The sequence below is a fragment of the Anabrus simplex genome, chromosome 14, assembly GCF_040414725.1.
Source record: "Anabrus simplex isolate iqAnaSimp1 chromosome 14, ASM4041472v1, whole genome shotgun sequence".
NCBI lineage: Eukaryota > Metazoa > Arthropoda > Insecta > Orthoptera > Tettigoniidae > Anabrus > Anabrus simplex.
In genome coordinates this window covers 42844606-42863884 of record NC_090278.1, presented here as the reverse complement: position 1 = coordinate 42863884, position 19279 = coordinate 42844606, and the positions used below count along the sequence as shown (strand labels likewise).

The following is a 19279-nucleotide window of genomic DNA, read 5'->3' as shown; positions in this document are numbered from 1 at the left end:
TTCCAGAACAGTTTTATTATCTCTGACAAAGGATTTAAGACACTTCAGGCTCATTTTCTGACCTAATGAAGTAGTTTGTAAAGAACCGGGAAGGACATTAAAGAATTTTGGAATGAAGTACAAGAAATTGCGCTTTGTTATGCTAAGTTTGAGTTTATATAACATACAACGGTGGTACATCTTACTGCGTGTTGAATATTCATGTTTAATGCTCTCAATTATATTTTTGTTTTTGTTAATATATTTGTATATTTCAAGGGCATAGAGCTGTTTTACATTAAATATATTTGCTTCAGCATATAATTAAGTACTTGGGTATAATCTTCCTTTCTGGTACATTATTCGTAATATAAGGTTTTGAACAACCTGTATTTTATTGATTACAGTTTTGTAGGCTCCTCCCCATGCCAAAATTCCGTAGCTAAGAATAGACTGAACTAAAGCGTAATAAACCTCTCTTAACAATTTCATACTGGATATGTATTTTAAATTATGAAATATATAAACAGTTCTTCTGATTTTCTTTCTTAAATCGGTAATGTGACTTTTCCATTTCATGTTCGAATCAATTAATAATCCCATATACTTAACATTACTTACTTTATGAATTTTGTAGCAGTTACAATTAAATTTACAGTTCATGTTGTGTACAATTAATTCATTAAAATCGTTTTGTGTATCTGTTACAGAAAAATTCATAAATTTTGTCTTTTTAATGTTTAGAAATAATTCATAATTATCTAACCATGCTTTAACTTTAAGCAGTGCTCGAGTTGCTCTCTGTGTGACGAGATTCCAGCTATCACCCTCAACATAAATGACTGTATCATCTGCATATGTTACGATGTGCGTATGTTCGGCATTTGCTATTGTTTTCTCTAGATCATTAATAAATAGAATAAACAATAAAGGACCTAATACTGTGCCTTGAGGGACACCCTTTATTATCCTCATCGGTGTGCTTAGATGTTGATTAATTTTGACATACTGTACTCGATCTGTCAAGTAACTCTCAAGCAAATCCAGCACATTACCCCTAAAGCCGTATTTTTCCAATTTCTGGAGGAGCAAGCGATGTGACACACTATCGAATGCCTTTTCAAGGTCGAGAAATATCCCTGTGGAGAGCAGAGAAGAATTAATACTTTCGTATATTCTCTTTGTTAAGGCGGATATAGCATCAGTCGTTCCGAGATTTTTAATGAATCCAAACTGTCTGGGAGAAAGTATTTGGTGTTTTTCTATAAATTGGTAAATATTGTTCTTTAAGCATTTCTCGAATATTTTTGATATTGTTGTAGTTATCGAAATGGGTCTGTAATTTCTAATGTCATAAATATTTCCAGACTTGTGAAGAGGTTTTACTATTGTTGTTTTAAGCTGTCTTGGAAAGTAACCTAAGGTGAAGGAATCATTGATAATATTCAGCAACGGTTCCTTTAGTGACTCTATATTTTCTTTAATAATTCGAGCCGAAATATTGTCTATTCCTACAGCTTTGTGTTCATGTACTTCACTCAAACATCTCTTGAGATCGTATTCTGTTACCGGTGCAAGGAAGCAAGTATGAGGGTTGCGAGCGATATTTAATGTGGAGTCGGAAATCTGTCTGTGATGCTTTGCTTTCTCAGTGGTTTCGTTAATGAAATAATTGTTAAATTTATTAGAAATATTTGTCATCTTTCCAGATTTCACCTTTATATCTGATTTCCTTGATTTCTTCTTTTCTAACTGACCTTTGTGTTATTTCATTGGCTATGCTCCAGACCTTACCCCGGTTATTTGAATTGCGATTGATCAGATTCCTATAGTACTCAGTTTTCGTTTTCATAATTAGATCATTTAGTTTGTTCCTATATTTTCTGTACTCTTCTTTAATTTCCAAGTTATCCTTATTTTTTAAATATTGTTGATAAAGTCGGTCTCTTGTGTGAATAGATTTTACCAAACCGTAAGAAATCCATTCTGTTCTTTTGACTTCCCTTGATTTAAATTTAACAGTGGACAGGTTCATGCAGCTTTTATTTGTATTCACAAATTTATCAAGTTTGATATCTAAATCACTGCTGTTTAAGATGTCTCCCCAATTTATTTTACTTAAATGATTTTTAAGCTAAAAATGATCTATTTTAAAACAGTTACGTCGAAAATTTGGTATATTATTAGGGACCGAGGCATTTTGAATGTTGAGACTTACTATTATAGGATAATGATCTGAAATTTTACTTTGAGAGATGATAGACAGAATGTCGTCATTTCTCAACCTACTTTTAATCAAAGCATGATCAATACAGGATTTACTTGTACCAGATACTCTAGTAGGATTGTTTATTAAGGACTGAAAATTACTTTCTTGTACCATGTTGAGATATTCGTCACAGTCGTGTTCATTTAAAAGGTCTATATTTGTGTCCCCTATTATCAGCTCGGTTTCAACATGGCATCTATCTTGGATATAATGATCTAACGCACTGAGAAACCGCTGTTTGTGATATTCATGTGACCTATATACTCCTGTAATACAGTAAAATACCAGTATAACAAAATTTTGGGGACCTCTGAAATTAATTTGTTATACTGAAATAAGTCAATTCGTAAGAACTCACCTAGTATTATATCCGTTAGTTATTGTTGTTTTTAGGGGCGGAACTACGAGGTCATCTGCCCTGTTATATCAGCTGCAGGATCTATATAACTTCAAAATACCATTATAATAATAAGAGTTACAGTACTGACAGATGTTTTCAGAAAATTTATTTTTACATTGTACCAGCAAGTCTACACACACTGTTCCAGAGCATCATTTTTTGAAAAAGTCTCTTGATTTTCTTCTGAACAGATCCAGACACAAAAGCTCGTTCCAAATAGTCACCAACCACTGCACATGAAGTTAAAACAGATTCTGGCACATCACTTCGTGACACAAGAAAATCTTGAAGGCTACGTGCCATGTTCGTTGCCTGCTGAAGAGTCAAGCTCTGTCGATCACAATCATTTTGGGGGTTGTCTTCTTCTTCCTCCTCATCACATGGATCTCTATCATTCATAATGTCCTCCACAATTTCCTCATTTGTGATTTCTTTGTGGACTATTACATCACTATCTACATTGATGTAGTCGGTAAGACTTACCGTAGATGGCACATCCAACGTTGTACACAAACGCTTCCAATTCTCCTCGGTATCCACATCATCCAACACTTGACTTACTTTCTGCGACGTCTTCTGTAAAAACCACTCCAGCTTTTCTAAAGCAGTTTGTGATGATTTCTGCATTCAGGGATTTCCATGCAGCATTAAACATCTGCATTGCTTCCAATATATTGATGTTAATGGCTCTATTCGTGGCAACGTTGCACAGCATTCGACGGACTGCACGAGCTCGGTAATACCGCTTTACTGCATGAATTATACCCTGATCCAGCGGCTGCAGAATTGAAGTTGTATTTGGAGGCAAAAATAAAACTTTTACATGCTCCAAATGGCGAGGCACACAGTTATGAGAAGAGCAATAATAGAAGAATTCTCCTCTTTTCGGCCTTCATCCGACGTTCCAAGTCCAACAACCACTCTTTGAATAGCACAGATGTCATCCATGCCTTAGAATTGTGCCTGTATTCACAGGGCAGATGTTGGACTCCCTTGAAACACGTTGGCTTCCCAAATTTCCCAATTATGAGAGGTTTCAGTTTGTCCGTCCCTGTGGAATTGGTGCACAAAAGAACCGTGATACGTTCTTTTGAACGTTTGCCCCCAAAACACTTATTTCCCTTAAAATCAAGGGTTTTGTTCGGCATTAGTTTATAAAATAAAGCAGTTTCGTCTGCATTATAAATGTCTGCCGGCGAATATTCTTTCAAGGCATCCTTTAGAGTCTCCAGCCGCCATGAGGACGCAACTTCCTTCGGGGCATCGTTAGCTTCACCATTTATAATTTTGTGGGATATGCCATATCTCTCCCGGAACCTATGAAGCCAACCAGCACTACCCATAAACTCAGGTGACCCAAGCGAACGTGCGAAAGCAGATTTAAAAATGAATTGACAACTAGGAATTAATGATATTATCACCTCCAGTAGTAATAAGAGCCACATTATAAAACCTAGATTTCTTCATTTCGACAATTACTAAAAAATTTATAATTTTTAATTGGCTTAATTTTTTTAACATGAACTTTTCAAGAAAGGAATATTCATCAGGATATATTATCTCTGGATTATTGTACAAGTGTTTCCTTGACAACTGCTTTCAATTGTAAAAAGAATTTAAATATTTTCTCATGAGTATTTTGTTTTTAATGTTGTCATTTAATCTTCAATGCTATTTTAAGGACACTTTCTCTCAAAGCATTGATACTTTGTCAGTATATGAATTTTTCATCTAAACGGTGTTATATGGTTGAAGATGTTAATAATATACGAAACATGTACCACTTTTAACCAATAAGTTGCCTTAAGCAACTAATATATCGACAAGGTGGAAAATAAATACTTAGCTATGAACTTCAGCTTTGTGTATGCAAGTGGCCGGAAGGCTTTCGCTCAGTGGCCACTTTCAAATGAAATGTAGACGTTTATTAATACGAGAAATGTGTGTGAATGTACGATGTGTACTGAAACCTGTATATCGCAATGTGTATATCTATTGTCAACCTCTCGTTTTCGCTTGCTATGTTCGTGTTCGTTCACATCAGTCTAATCTATTCTAGAGACTAGTCGTTAACTTAAGTGGGTTTTTTTTTTTTAGGGACATAATTTCGACGATAGCGACTAATGACATTTTAGAGATGTTCGGAGCCATTTGGAGACAATTCTGGCAAATTTTAATTTATTACTTCATAAAAGTAACATTGCGTTTCACATAATCGCGTGGGGGCGTGATGTAATATATTAATCTATGCATTTGCTAAGTAATGGCATCTGACTGCATAACTGATTCACAGGTGTGGAGCATGAGTTCATGTTATTTTCAGAAGGCTTATCAGAGACCGATTATCTCACGCACATATTTCTTGTGAGGGAATAGAAATAGGTCATTTTTAGCCTTGTAGCCTCGTAGAGCAACAGTCAGGTTTTGAAACAATAAGTGTTATATATACCATAGTACTCTTGTATTGCGGAAGATGTGTTGAATAAACAGTTTTGACCAATTGTATCTCCTGATTTTTCCAGATTTTCAGATCAAATTCTCCTGAATTTTCGTTCTGTAAAGTTGGAGGGTTGCTATATGATCTGACATCCTGGTTAGCTGGTGCAAATCCCACTGTTAGAAAAAATGTTCACTTTCAGATTGTTGGCTAGTTTTTAATCACATGATCATAACACACTTAGTGATGTAATACACGAAACAGAATGGCACAGTACTCTCATATGTCTTTCAATATGCCCTCGCTGACTAGCATACAGTAGAAGTCTGCTATAGCGAGTACGACCTATAACGAGAACCCCGTTATAATGATAATTTTTGTCCGTTCCTTCAAAATTCCCATATTAAACAGTGTATTATCCTTCTGTTACAGCCAGACCCATGTCACTGACGCATCCGTTATTATGAGCAATTATGCATGCACTATTTTTTCGTTGCCGAAATTTATATATCCAGTCATTATATTATTTATTATTATTGCAACTTCCTGCATGTGATCGATCATCTTCGGTATCGTTTTCTATCTATTGCCGCTAGCGAGCTCTCTCGCCGACATTCAAAGGCAATTCACAACGAAGTTTTTATTTATTTTCCACCTAGTCGATACAGTGATTGCTTAAGGCAATTTTATGGTTAAAAGTGTTACATGTTTCGTATATTATGAACATCTTCAGTCACAAAACACTGTTTAGATAAAAAATACATAACTTGACAAAGTAATGCTTTAGAGGAAGTGTCCTTAAAATTAACATAAGATTGACAACATTAAAAGAAACAAAAATCCCAAGAGAAAATATATAAATTATTTCTACAGTTGAAAGCGGTCATCAAGGAAACACTTGTACAATATTCCATAGAGAATGTGTCCTAATGAATATTATTTTCTTAATAATTCATTTAAAAAAGGTCAATTTATAAATTAAAAATTATACAATTTATAAGTAATTGTCGAAATGAAGAAATCCAGTTATCACAATGTGGCTTTTATTATTAATGCAGATGAAAATATTACTAATTCCTAGTTGTCAATTCTTATTAAGCCTGCTTTCCTTCGGAACAGTAACTCCTGTCATTCTTTCAGTGTTGTGTCTGGTGTAATATTGATGATGCGTTCTTACTTGATTTTGCACCTGAGGAGGTGGAGGAGCGGGATCACACATGACTGCCACAAGTCATAAATTTACCAACATAGAACAAGACCTGACCATCATAAAAAATATTGAAAAAGGGCAGCTTAATGAGCACATATGAAGAACCTCCTTGCTGTCACCTATAGCTTCAACTGATGAGGAATAAGTTTTAAGGCTATCTATTGGTGGAGAAATTCCAATTCTTTTTTCGTGATCTTTCTCAAGCATTTTCAAATGTACTAGAATTTGATAATATAATGGATTTTTATATTCTATAGCCTCGTTAAGGTTATCATTTTTCTTTACAAGTTGTTCTAGATCAGGGATGGCGAACCTATGCCATGCGTGTCACTAGGTGACATGCGAACAGGATTTCGGTGGCACGCCACACGAACCTATTAAAGTTTTTATATACGTCTTGTGCTTCAGACTATACAATATCACACGGTTCGTATAGTCATAGTGTTTCACGTGTACGAAATAAATATCGAAAACCTGGCCGTCAGTCAGTCGGTGAGTGAAGTTTGACGTGTGTGTGGTAGCCAGTAGCGCGTAATTATTCGTTGTGTGTTACTGTTTATTGAATGTCGTTTGTATATGGACCTTACAAACATGTTTTCGGTGCCGAAAAAACAGAAACTTAACAGAAGTAGTAACCGGATTCTTCAAGAACAGTGGACAACGGAATTCAGAGTGATAGAAATAAGTAATAACGCTTTGTGTTGCCTGTGACTGAAAACAGTCGTGTCCCGCACATTTAATGTAGGCCAAAAGCACCATTTCCGGACGAATCATTTAAATGTTCGTTCCATGTCAAATGAAGAAAGAAGAGAGCTCGTTTTACAGAAAATCGAAGAATACACAAAGCAAACTATTTGTTTTGTATCAACTTTCAGGCGAAGGAATAATATCTGTGCAGTTGTTTCCATCTGTCTCACTGCATATTAGGGCATGGGAAGCCGATTTTTGACGGCGGGTTCTTGAAAGAGACTTTCTTATCGACGTCCGATACATTAATTGAAGACTTTCCCAACAAACAGCAAATAATTAACAGAATTAAAGAAATGCTAGCCAGCCGAAATACTGTCAAGGGTAGAATAATAAGAATGAGTGAAGATGTTTCGGAGCATTTGAAAGCTGATTCGGATAACTCCCAGATGTATTCAGTATGTCTTGATGAAAACATGTATGTGACCTTACAAGAAAGGATTGCTGTTTTGTCTGATTTCCTTGTGAAAATATGATGAGGGGAGGGGGGAATGTGTAAAATTGTAAAATTGTTAAATACGACAATAGGTGAGGATATAATGAGAACTTGTATTAAAAATGGGCTTCGACTTATAGAATACCGTAGCCTCAAGTATGGTGGGTATTCATAATGGGTAAGTGCAATTTCTTAAGGAAAACGTTAAACACCCTACAATGAACGTTGTGAAGTCAACAGTTAGAATCCGTCTTGGTTCAGACCTATGTGCTTCTTGTGTGTTATTGAAGACGAGAAGTTCTGACCTAATATAAATTACATGGGTACTAAATGTCAGAACGATATTTCACTCAAAGTTCATTAGCAATATTAGTATTTTAATTGTTATATCTAATATTTAATGACGAGGTGTGTTACAATGGGAGCTTATTATATATTTTTACAAGTAATGTTACGTATTCTGGAAATACTCAGTGTATTTTTGATGTTTTGCAAAATACAACACGAAACATGCAGTCAAATGTTTTTACAAGATATATATTAAATAAATAAATCACTAAAAGAATAACTAACATATTATGAAACATAATTGGGAATTAGGAAATAAAGTCGTACGGGGGGGGTTGTATAGCCATTCCTTAAAAGAAAATAACAAGTGGCACAGTAAACAGTTGAGAATAATAAAACAGACTTAAAATGGCACACTAGCTGGAAAAGGTTCGCCATCCCTGGTCTAGAAGAATGTATAGATCTTCATATGTGTTCATTAAGCTGCCCTTTTGCTAAATTTATGACCTGTGGCAGTCATGTCGGCTGTGGGATCACACATGACTGCCACAAGTCATAAATTTACCAACATAGAACAAGACCTGACCATCATAAAAAATATTTAAAAAGGGCAGCTTAATGAGCACATATGAAGATCCATACATTCATCTAGACCAACTTGCAAAGAGAAATGATAATCTTAACGAGGCTGTAGAATATAAAAATGCATTATATTATCAAATTCTAGTATTTTTGAAAATGTTTGAGAAAGATCACGAAAAAAGAATTGGAATTTCTCCACCTACAGATAGCCCTACAATTTATTCCTCCTCAGTTGAAGCTATCAGTGACAGCAAGGAGGTTCTTGACACACCTATATCCCCCGCTCCTCCACCTCCTCAGGTGCAAGAGCAAGGAACGCATCATCAATATTACACCAGACACAAGACTGTGAAAGAATGACAGGAGTTAATGTTCCAAAGGAAAGCAGGCTTAATAAGAATTGATAACTTGATTTCTTCATTTGGACAATTACTTATAAATTGTATAATTTTTAATTTATAAATTGGCCCTTTTTTTTTTATGAATTGTTAAGAAAAGAATATTCATTAGGACATATTCTCTATGGAATATTGTACAAGTGTTTCCTTGACGACTGCTTTCAATTGTAGAAATAATTTATATATTTTCTCTTGAGATTTTTGTTTGTTTTAATGTTGTCAATCTTATGTTAATTTTAAGGACACTTCCTCTAAAGCATTACTTTGTCAATTTATATATTTTTCATCTAAACAGTATTATGTGGCTGAATATGTTGATAATATACGAAACATGTACCACTTTTAACCATAAGTAAGCATTGTATCGACTAGGTGGAAAATAAATAAATACTTAGTTGTGAATCTATTGAACTGCAATACGGACCATGAAGCTAATTTTATGTAATTCAAAGGCAATGTCAGTGTCAATTAGTAATACCCATCGACTGTTCGTCCGCAAAGAAAATGAAAATGAAAGAGGACATATTTTCGTAACAAATGCGTAATTAACATGTCCGAACACAGTTGTTAACTCGTTAAAGGTAAAGGCTGAATAAACGATTGCTTAATTTTAATGCTAAATACTGCAATTAAGTAAAAATAGGATAAGCCTACTCCTCACGGCAGAGTCTGTCATAGATTACGAGGTTAGTTTATATTTTCTCGCGTCCGTTCAGTTACGGAAAGGTTATTATGTAAATTTATAGCGAGAAGGTGATAATTTCTCTGCTGTCACTTGAAGTATGTTTTCATCATACATCATAGTACAGTTACGGTAGGTGACACTGTTTGATTAACAAAACCGAAACTTTTGTCACAAAATTCGATCAATCATCTTCGGGATGGTATAGTTTTCGAGCTATGTGCATTTGCGAGCTCTCTTGTCAACATTCGAAGGTGATGTTTGAGTCGATTATTAATATCCGTCGACTGTTGTTCTCTAAAGAAAATTTGAAATGAAGGAAGACAACATGTTTTTTTCATAATAAATGCATAAATAACGTGGCCGAAAGCTGTTGTTAACTCGTTAAAAATAAAGGCTGAAGTAGACGATCTCTTAATTTTATAATGTTATACCGTATACTGAAATTAAGTAAGAATGCGATATACCTCAAGATATGGCAGGGTACATCATAGATGTCATAGGATAGTTTATATTTTCTTGTGTCTAGTTAAATTTCGGAAAGCTATTCCCATGTAAATTTTTAGCGAGGTGGTTATCATTTCTCTACATGCGTTTCTAATATGTTTTCATGATACATATACAGTTACGTTATGTGTCGCCTTTTGAAGAAGAAAACTCAAATGTGTGCCACAGAAGCCTCTGGACTGATACCGTATTTTTCCAAATCGAAGACGATGTTTTTTTCTCAGAGTCTCATGTGAAAACTCAAGGGTCGTTTTGTATTCATGGCCTGATAGTAATGATCACCATTGGCAACTACCGCAGTAACCACGCTGTTTCTTTTCACCCCCGCGTGCTTGCAGACAAAACTCGACAATAAATGAGCGCCTCTTTATCATACATTGCTAGCCGCGGTGACCGGTTGTACAGTGCCTATGTGTGACGTCACTGGATCTTGGGAAATAGTGAAGAGACAGTGACATTCCATTATCCCCTACAAAAACGTTTCTCAAATCTGCAGAACGGTATCAAAACATGCGGGCCTTCGAATTCTTAGAAAGGCCATGGCTACTCAGTAGCAGAGTTATAACTCGTCTACTGTACCTGACGCTTAGCAAAATTAAGTTTTGTTGCAGCAAGAATATTTTTGTGACGAATTGTCGTATTGAAAAGATGTGGAACAGTTATTGCCGGCAAATATTCAGTGGGTTCTCGTTGATGTTATGACACCAGTTTTAAATTAATGGCTATTAAACACTCAGAAATGTATAATAATTGTGAAAATACGGCATAGGCCTAACTAAAACCAATATTCGGCGTTACCGCGAGGACAAGGATAGCTTAAAAATGTGTACTTTACAAAAAATGCATTCATTGGCCCGCAACAAGGACGCTCAAAAGAAGTCAAAGAGGGTATCTGCAGAAAAATGCCAGCGCGGAATTGACATACCGCTGCGCAATAAGCTCGTCCGTTGACTTTCAAAGTCCGCGATTAAGGCCCATACATCGCTAGCCGCAGAAGTTGGCCGAATCCGGCATGCGAGACATGCGTGTAGCGGCAGCCAGTTATATCTGATGCTGAACGAAAGTAACAGTTTTATTATAAGCAAGAATATTTTCCTGATGGATCTTCGTATTTTAGAGACACCTGGAGTGTGTATTGCCGGCAAATTTTCAACGAGTACACTTCGATATTATGATGCAAATTTTAAGTTAATGGTTATTAAACCCGCTGGAATAAAGCATAATTGTACAGCTGCAAAGAAAATATGGCATAACTAAAGCCAATGTTCGGCATCTACAAGTAGTCTAAAAATTCATACAGTACGAGAAAGACATTCATATGATTTTACAAAGCACTATTTAAGCCTGATTAAAATTTTTTGAATGAAAAAATGGGGGTTGTCTTTGATTCGGTGAAATACGGTAATATATATTTTTCAGAATTAAATTAAACATACAATTTCACGTTGTATCAGATTTCGAAAAACAACAAACAAGTAAGCCGTAGTGTGGGTGTTATCCAAGAAAACGCAAGTTTTGAGCAAACTGATTGCCGTTTCATAATGATTTTAATGTGTGCGGGGGTTTTGCTGACTTTACAAAAAACATATATAACGAAAATCCGCTATAGCGAGTAAATTTTTCGCCGTTATGAATTCTTGCTATAACAGACTTCTACTGTATTTCCCTACTGTCCAAAGCCAGGACAGGAGAGCATCCACCTCTTGTGCATTGAAGGAGCCATTGTCTGTCGTGTCGCCAATAAGAAAAACTGTGCTGCTGGTTCTTGGGTTGAATTCTCTTCTTGGAAATTGGATGTACCTTGCGCTCAGTAATTGATGATTTACAGTAACGTACTGCTATTAGGTCGATGAAAGTCACTCTGCGTTTCAGATCAATCGCCAATATGCTTGGTAAAAATTAAGTACCTGTGAAGTGCAGTACCTTTCTAAAGCTAATTTGCTTTGGAATGATAAGTAGTACTGGGCTAGTTGGCCATGCAGTTAGGGACGTTCAGCTGTAAGCTTGCATCCGGAAGATAGTGTGATCGAACCTCACCGTCGGCAGCCCTGAAGATGGTTTTCCATAATTTCCCATTTTCACACCAGGCAAATGTTAGGGCCATCCCGTAATAAAGGCCACGGCCGCTTCCTTCCCATTCCTAGGCCTTTCCTATCCCATCGTCGCCATAAGACCTATCTGTAATGGTGTGATGTAAAGCAAATTGAAAAAAAAAAATTGAACAGCAGTTCAGTTACTGAAAGGATCAGTCTGACAAAGCGAGTTGGCTGTGCTGTAAGGGGCGCATAGCTGTGAACTTGCATTAAGAAGATAGTGTGTTCAGTCTCCGCTGTCAGCACCCTACAGATGGTTTTCCGTGGTTTCCCGTATTCACACTAGGCATACACCAGGGCTGTACCTTGAGACAATGGCCGCTTCCTTCCTACTTCTAGCCCATTCCTATTCCATTGTTGTCATAAGTCTGTATGTGTCGGTGTGATGTAAAGGAGATGATAAAAAATCTCATTTTATTTTCCTCTAATAGTGATGATTAAGAGTTTCTCCATTTATTTAATAGTCTGTTATTTACAACTTACTGCTTGATGTAGATTGTATCACAACTTGTCAAATAATTGTGATAATTTCGTCTCTAGCGCACAAACCTGGATGTTAACCTGGCTGTGAATAACCTTCTGAGTCGTGATGATGAGGAAGGTGACGATGCTGATGATGCTCCTGACTCGTACGTCCCAGAAGACCTGATCTCTCTCTTGGATGGTGGATTCCATGCTGATCATTCCGTCATTATTGACGCAGACACTATGTTCTCTGAAGACATGTTTGGTTACTCTGCAATGAGAAAGTGAGTGTTCTGTGCTGTCTTATGGCTTGCATTTGTTGTATACATGATATTGCTAGGACCATGACCTGTTCTGGGGACTTGATGTATAAAATGCCAATAACATTTTTAAAAGCTGCAAGGAAACTGTTGAGAATTATCATGAAGCTACCCAACTGTCATTTACCTAACTAGTTACTTTATAAATGCCAAAACTGTCCAGCTCCATGGCTAAATCTTTAGCGTGCTGGCCTTCGGTCACCAAGGTCGCAGGTTTGATTCCTGGCAAGGTCAGGAATTTTAATCATAATTGGTTAATTCAACTGGCACGGGGCTGGGTGTGTGTGTCTTCATCATCATTTCATCCTCATGACACGCAGGTCGCCTACAGACGTCAAATCAGAAGACCTGCATCTGGCTAGCCGAACTTGTCCTCGGACACTCCCAGCACTAAAAATCATGCCATTACATTTCATTGCCAAAACGAATGTAACTGCAGACAAAAATGTAAGACTGAATTATTTTTACTCATATTCGTTTACATTTCATCTGAATTTTTTATTGTTTTTATTAGCTATTTGTAGGGTTTGTAATCATAATGTGATTAATCTCACAAGAATGCGTAACATTATTGGGATGAATGACATTGCTTATCTTCAAGCAGCTGCTTAACGTTCTGTGTTAAGCTTGTTAAGGCATATCTTATGTGACTTTCCATATTCAGACGACTGTGGTGTTCTGGTTTTAGAATGGACATGAAAGGGAATGCACAATATAATGAACGTTATAGGTTAGTGTTGAAAGAGGAAGCATTAGGAACAGTAGACAGGAAAATATGAACGAGGATAATCTCTTACATCTTCATGCACGGCTGTCTGCAAATAGATAGGTTTTCTCCTCATCAACCCCTGTTCTTCTACATTCATCTTCTCAGCCCCTGACAAGCTTGTTTCTGCTTCCCTGCTTCTTCAGGAGGGCGGTCTTCAACACTTATTGAGGGGGCCATCTTGGCAAATCCTTAGTCTTGATGTGGAAAGTGTAGGATGAGATAAAAGCTGGAACTTTGATCCTCTTTGTCCAGTATGCTGCAATTTTAAAACAGTATTTTTATTGCTTGTATTCTCTGGAACTTTGATGCTCTTTGTCCAGTATGCTGCAATTTTAAAACAGTATTTTTATTGCTTGTATTCTCCCTGCTTTGGTTATGCAGTATTTTAACAATCTGTTGCCCTGATTGTGTTTTGTTTTTGGTGCCAACTCCCCTAATTTGTCTTGATTTCATAAAATATGATTTTTTAAAATTTATTACTTCTGTAATTTTTGGTTCTTTCTGTAGACTAAGGATTATTGGGATTACAAATACTAATATGCATTGCAGCATTATGTGCACTTTTCAATTATAATGTAGTGATTTTACTGCAACATGGATTAAAAAATGTAAGAAAAACTATAATTATGTAACCATTTCCCAATATCAGAAATCTGATTATCAGAATAACAATTTTCGTGCATAACTCTTTTGCTGCAGCATTTCTTACATCATATCCATTAAGACAGGATATAGGCTTTTGGGCTTATGCTGTGTCAAGAAAATAAGGTGAAATTCTTTATGTTTCGCAGAGAAGTGTGCTCTGCGTCATCAGAAGAAAATCTCGACTGTCCACGAGAAGGGCTTCTTAAACAATGAGCTTTTTAATTCAGACGTTATAACTGAAGTGGAAATGGTACGTTCATTCGTCACCAGGTGGCTTCCCGGACGCGGCACAGCGCTAGCGTTTGAAGCGGAAGCTTCAGCTGTATCGCCTCCGGGGAGCCATCTGGTGACGAATAAACGTACCATGTCCACTTCTATTATAACGTCTGTTTTCAAAAGCTCATTGTTCAAGAAGCCTTTCTCATGGACAGTCGAGATTTTCTTCTGATGCAGAGCACAATTCTCTGCGAAAAAGTAGTTCACCTTATTTTCTTGACACAGCATAAGCCCGAAAGCCTATATCATGTCTATAAGTATGGGCCGTGAAAGCGTCTATGGCAACATATATAATTGAATCCTGTGTACAGTGGAACCTCGATTACCTGCTCCCGGAAGCTAATTTTTGCCAGATTATTGGTTCAAATTACGTGGTCCCGCAAGCATGCTATTTAAATCATGTTTTAAAAATCCTGCATTATCCGTTGCTTAAATAAACGATTTTTCACATCAACCATCCAGAAATTTCAGTCCCATAAACGCTAAATCCTCAATCAAGTGTTTGCAAGAAACAGTATTTCACGAAAGGACTGCTACAACATCTTGATGTTAACATCCAGTTATTGCAATAATTAGAGCAAGTTCTGTACTGGGAAAACAATCGACCATCTTAGCATCACATTCAGCTGGTATTATTTAGGGAATCCTTGGAAATCATAAAGCAGAGTGGCCACAACATTTGGAAGGAGACAGAGCGCATTTCGGCAGCTCTACTTGAAGACAGAATGAGTTTTGACAAATGTTCGTATCTTTAAAACATCATTATATCCAGGGTTGGATGGATTACATTTAACTTTTTTCTATTGTATTGCCTAACAGGTTTTTGGCACTTCCCACAGGCCACTATATGATACAGTCACTGGACTTTCAGGCAGGGATCGAAGTTGCTCTCCCTAACATATATGCCTCCCTAATATATGCCTGACCGGGGCAGTAAGGGCGTGCTCGGTTCACCTTGAAGGACGTGGGTTCGATTCCCCCACAAGAAGACATAAAATTTAAGAAACGAGATTTCCACTTCTCGAGGTACACATGGCCCTTAGGTTCGCTCAGCCTACACCACAAGTAACATATTAATTCCTGGGGGCGAAGGCAGCCGGGCGTAGAGTTAACCATTGTACCCCACCGAATACCGAGGTTACGGATAGTGGAAGCCTTTACTTTCCACCCCTCCATGGGGCCTTCATGGCCTGTACAAAGATAACTACTTTTTTAACACAAATCTAGAATTTTAATGTGATCAGATATCATGTTCTCGAGACTAGAACAGATGTTGCACCTTACGTATAAAAGAAAACACGAGAGGTGTTGGGATTGCCGGTTACTGTTTTGGTCCTAATATATGATGGACTTTTATGTTTTTATATTTAAATATCCTTGTAAATACCACATTCGTTTTATATGTGTAGCAAAACATTTAAAATGTGTATGCCATACGTCAATACGCACTGGATTGTGGAGCGTTTCGACGCACTTTCCCGCTGAGCTCAAGGTCATGAGTAAACCGAACTTTTGAGAATCTATACTTATATTCGAAATTCTCGAGTTCAACATAACCTTTAAAGGCCTAATTTATGCACTACAAGATGTCTAGAAACTTAATACAAATAGTAGGCCTATATCGGCACCCAAATTACAACGGAAGATTAAAAGAAAAGAAGGTATTTTGCCATCATGTTAGGCACCTTTGTATAGGATGTGGCTTATTTTGATGAGAGAATTAAAAACTACTTATGATCAGTTGTTTGGCTTTGCTTTATACTAATATTATAAAGAGAATTTTTTTTGTATTTTTGGTTGCAACAGATAAACTAAAAAACTACTGAACCTATTTTAAGAATTACTTCACCTATAGAAAGCTACATTACCAGTGAGTAACATGGGGCATATATAGAGTTCGTGGTTTATAGCATTTAAAAATCAGTGATTTAGCGTTTTGATTTTCAAATTTAGCGTTTTGTAGCATCTAAACTTCTCAAATTTAGCATTTTGTAGCAAATTGGTTAAAAATAGGCATAATTTGCTAAATTGCACACACAACAGTTGGGAGTAAAATCATACTGTTTAATCACACATTGCTCGTCATGCAGTTTTGAATTCACTATGGTGGTGGTGGTGGTGATTATTGTTTTAAGAGGAAGTACAACTAGGCAACCATCCTCTATATAACACTAATCAGAGGGAAAAATGGAAGGGGTCCGACACTTCGAAAAATGAAGATGTCGGCCAAAGGAAGACAAGGGCCACGAAGGGCGTGAAAATGAAAGACTCCCTAGCCCTCGAAAACCTAATAGCGTCGGGGTCGGAAAAGAACAAGAGTTGACCAAGGGAGGTCGGATAGGATAGATGAAAGTGAGGAGCCTGGCACAAGTAAGTGGAAGCAATGCCAGGACTCAGCTGAGGGCCCCGTGGTCGCCAACCCACACTCCAAAGTTCAGAGCCGCTGGGGCCCTTTTAGTCGCCTCTTACGACAGGCAGGGGATACCGTGGGTGTTATTCTGCCGCCCCCACCCACAGGGGTTATTCACTATGGAAAATAAGACAAACATCAACATAAGACTGCAAGAAGTATTAACGAACACACAGGAATATGCTTATTTTCAAATTTACAAACACAATTTCAAAGTGAAAAATACTATTTTGAACGTATTTATTTATCACAGTACAACACACCTACAAGGAAGAGGAATTTTAATGATTTAAGTACAACATGCAAATTATTTAAAAGGTGACCTCCATCATTTGAGACCGCCTATCAGTTACAATTATGTTGTACTTGCTAAAAAAACCTCTACATCGACACTGTCCGTAGAAGCCCAAATGCACAGAAGTGCTGCCAAGGAAAGCTTGCAAAACATTTTTTTTCTTCTTCAAGTTTTTGATTGCAGAGTATAGGCCATCTGTATCCTTACATAAAAATGTCCCGATTTGTGACTTTCGGCATGCTGTTTGATAGTCACTTTGCTTCTACCCATGGCTAACAGACAATAAAATAAATCGCTACCGTACTTTTAAACAGAACTACTACTCAACACCAATGTCAAGAATAACCGACTAAGATCAAGGGTCAACACACAAAGAGAATGAACGTGGTGCTTGAAAGTGTATTTGCTGTTTGACTGACTGGTCTTTGTAGTGCTCTTTAGCCAGTGAAAGAAATTCCACACATTGAATGATTTAACCCTTTGGCCTGCCATTACTTGTGAAAGGAAATATTCCCTTACATACCATTTATTTTTTGTCACTTTAACATAAATTTGATTAATCACATAGGCTACATAAGAACACACAAAGCAAAGTGAGCTTTTAGCTCGTCTATAGTAACAGGAAACCAATGTTTTTGTTCGTAAGTATTACTGGATTCAAGGGAAGCAGATAAATTAGCAAGAAATGTAGAGGCATAGGTATTGGTTTCCTTAGTAACGTGATCCCAGAACTGTGGCGTTAGAAATTCATTCCCTAAGTCCATTTCTTTCAGATTATTACCCAACCCCCTCCTCACTATAGACTGAATTTCAAAAACTGGTTTACACGTTACAGAAAGATGCTTATTGTCAACAAGATCATAATTCCAAGTATCATTTTACTAGACTTCTCAACGGGCAAGTTGGCCGTGCGGTTAGGAGCGTGCAGCTGTGAGCTCGCATCCAGGAGATAGTAGGTTCGAACGCCACTGTCGGCAGCCCTGAAGATGATTTTCTGTGGTTTCCCATTTTCACACCAGGCAAGTGCTGGGACTGTATCGTAATTAAGGCCACGGCCGCTTCCTTCCCATTCCTAGGCCTTTCCTGTCCCATCGTCACCGTAAGACCTATCTGTGTCGGTGCGACGTAAAGCAAAAAAAAAAAGGGGGAAAACTAGACTTCTCACTCGCTCTTGTTGCATTCTGGTTTTGTCACGTAGTTTCAATTGGCACTATCATCTCGGAACTGAAATCGGAATCACTTTCATCACTGTCATTTGAAGAAGAAGTATTTTCACTTTCCAGAGAATCTTTTCCACTTTCAACATCACTATTTTCAAGCCAGTTACGAATAAACTCATCCATGCCACGCTTGGATGCCGCCATGATTGTTTACGAGCGGCAAAATGAGGTGCTTTTGATTTTCCGTATTTCAGCTCAGAGTTACTATTTACACAGAGAAAATAGCTTCAGGTATCATCTGACATCAATCGGTTAGGCTGCAAAACAAAGAGAATAAATCTCTCCGACCAGCTAACTGCGATAATGAACTTATAGATGTTCCGTGCACCAAGACGGAAGTGTCCGTCAAAGCATGTTACCGCTTTACGATCGCAATGAGCGCCGTAATAATTATTTCTCCTGAAATAAGTAACAACATTTATATCTTATTTTTAAAAAAAATGCATAGTTTTTAAAAATATATGTTTATTTCGTATAAAACTGAGAGTTTCGCATCTGTTTCGCATAAATTGTATAATTTCGCATTTTGAACCAATTTCGCATTTTATCGCGAATTCGAAATCGCTAAAAACCACCCGTACGGGTCATATAAGATGAAGGCACATACACTGACAAAGTTTCGGCATATTTCGCATTTATCGCAAATGCTAAAAATCACAAACTCTAGGCATATAACATTGGCTAATAAAGGCAAAATATTGAATTTGTTGTACAAGGACGAGACAAAGCTCAATTTAAGCCTCGTGACGCATAGAACAAAACTCGGTAAGCAATACGTGCCCGAAAACCCTGTTTTAAGGCCCTAAAACCAACCATTATGGAGATATTGGCACCACACTACCCCTGCTCTA

General features: G+C 37.1%; 1 protein-coding gene across 4 annotated transcripts in view; it reads left to right on the top strand.

Moving 5' to 3' along the window:
- Positions 1-19279, top strand: part of hyd (E3 ubiquitin-protein ligase hyd) — a 544651-nt gene that overhangs the window by 59600 nt on the left and 465772 nt on the right. For all 4 annotated transcript variants that reach the window (XM_067158035.2, XM_067158036.2, XM_067158034.2 and 1 more), the window contains exon 4: positions 12569-12777. In XM_067158035.2, coding sequence (XP_067014136.2) covers positions 12569-12777 — 209 coding nt within the window. The remainder of the gene's footprint in view (positions 1-12568; positions 12778-19279) is intronic.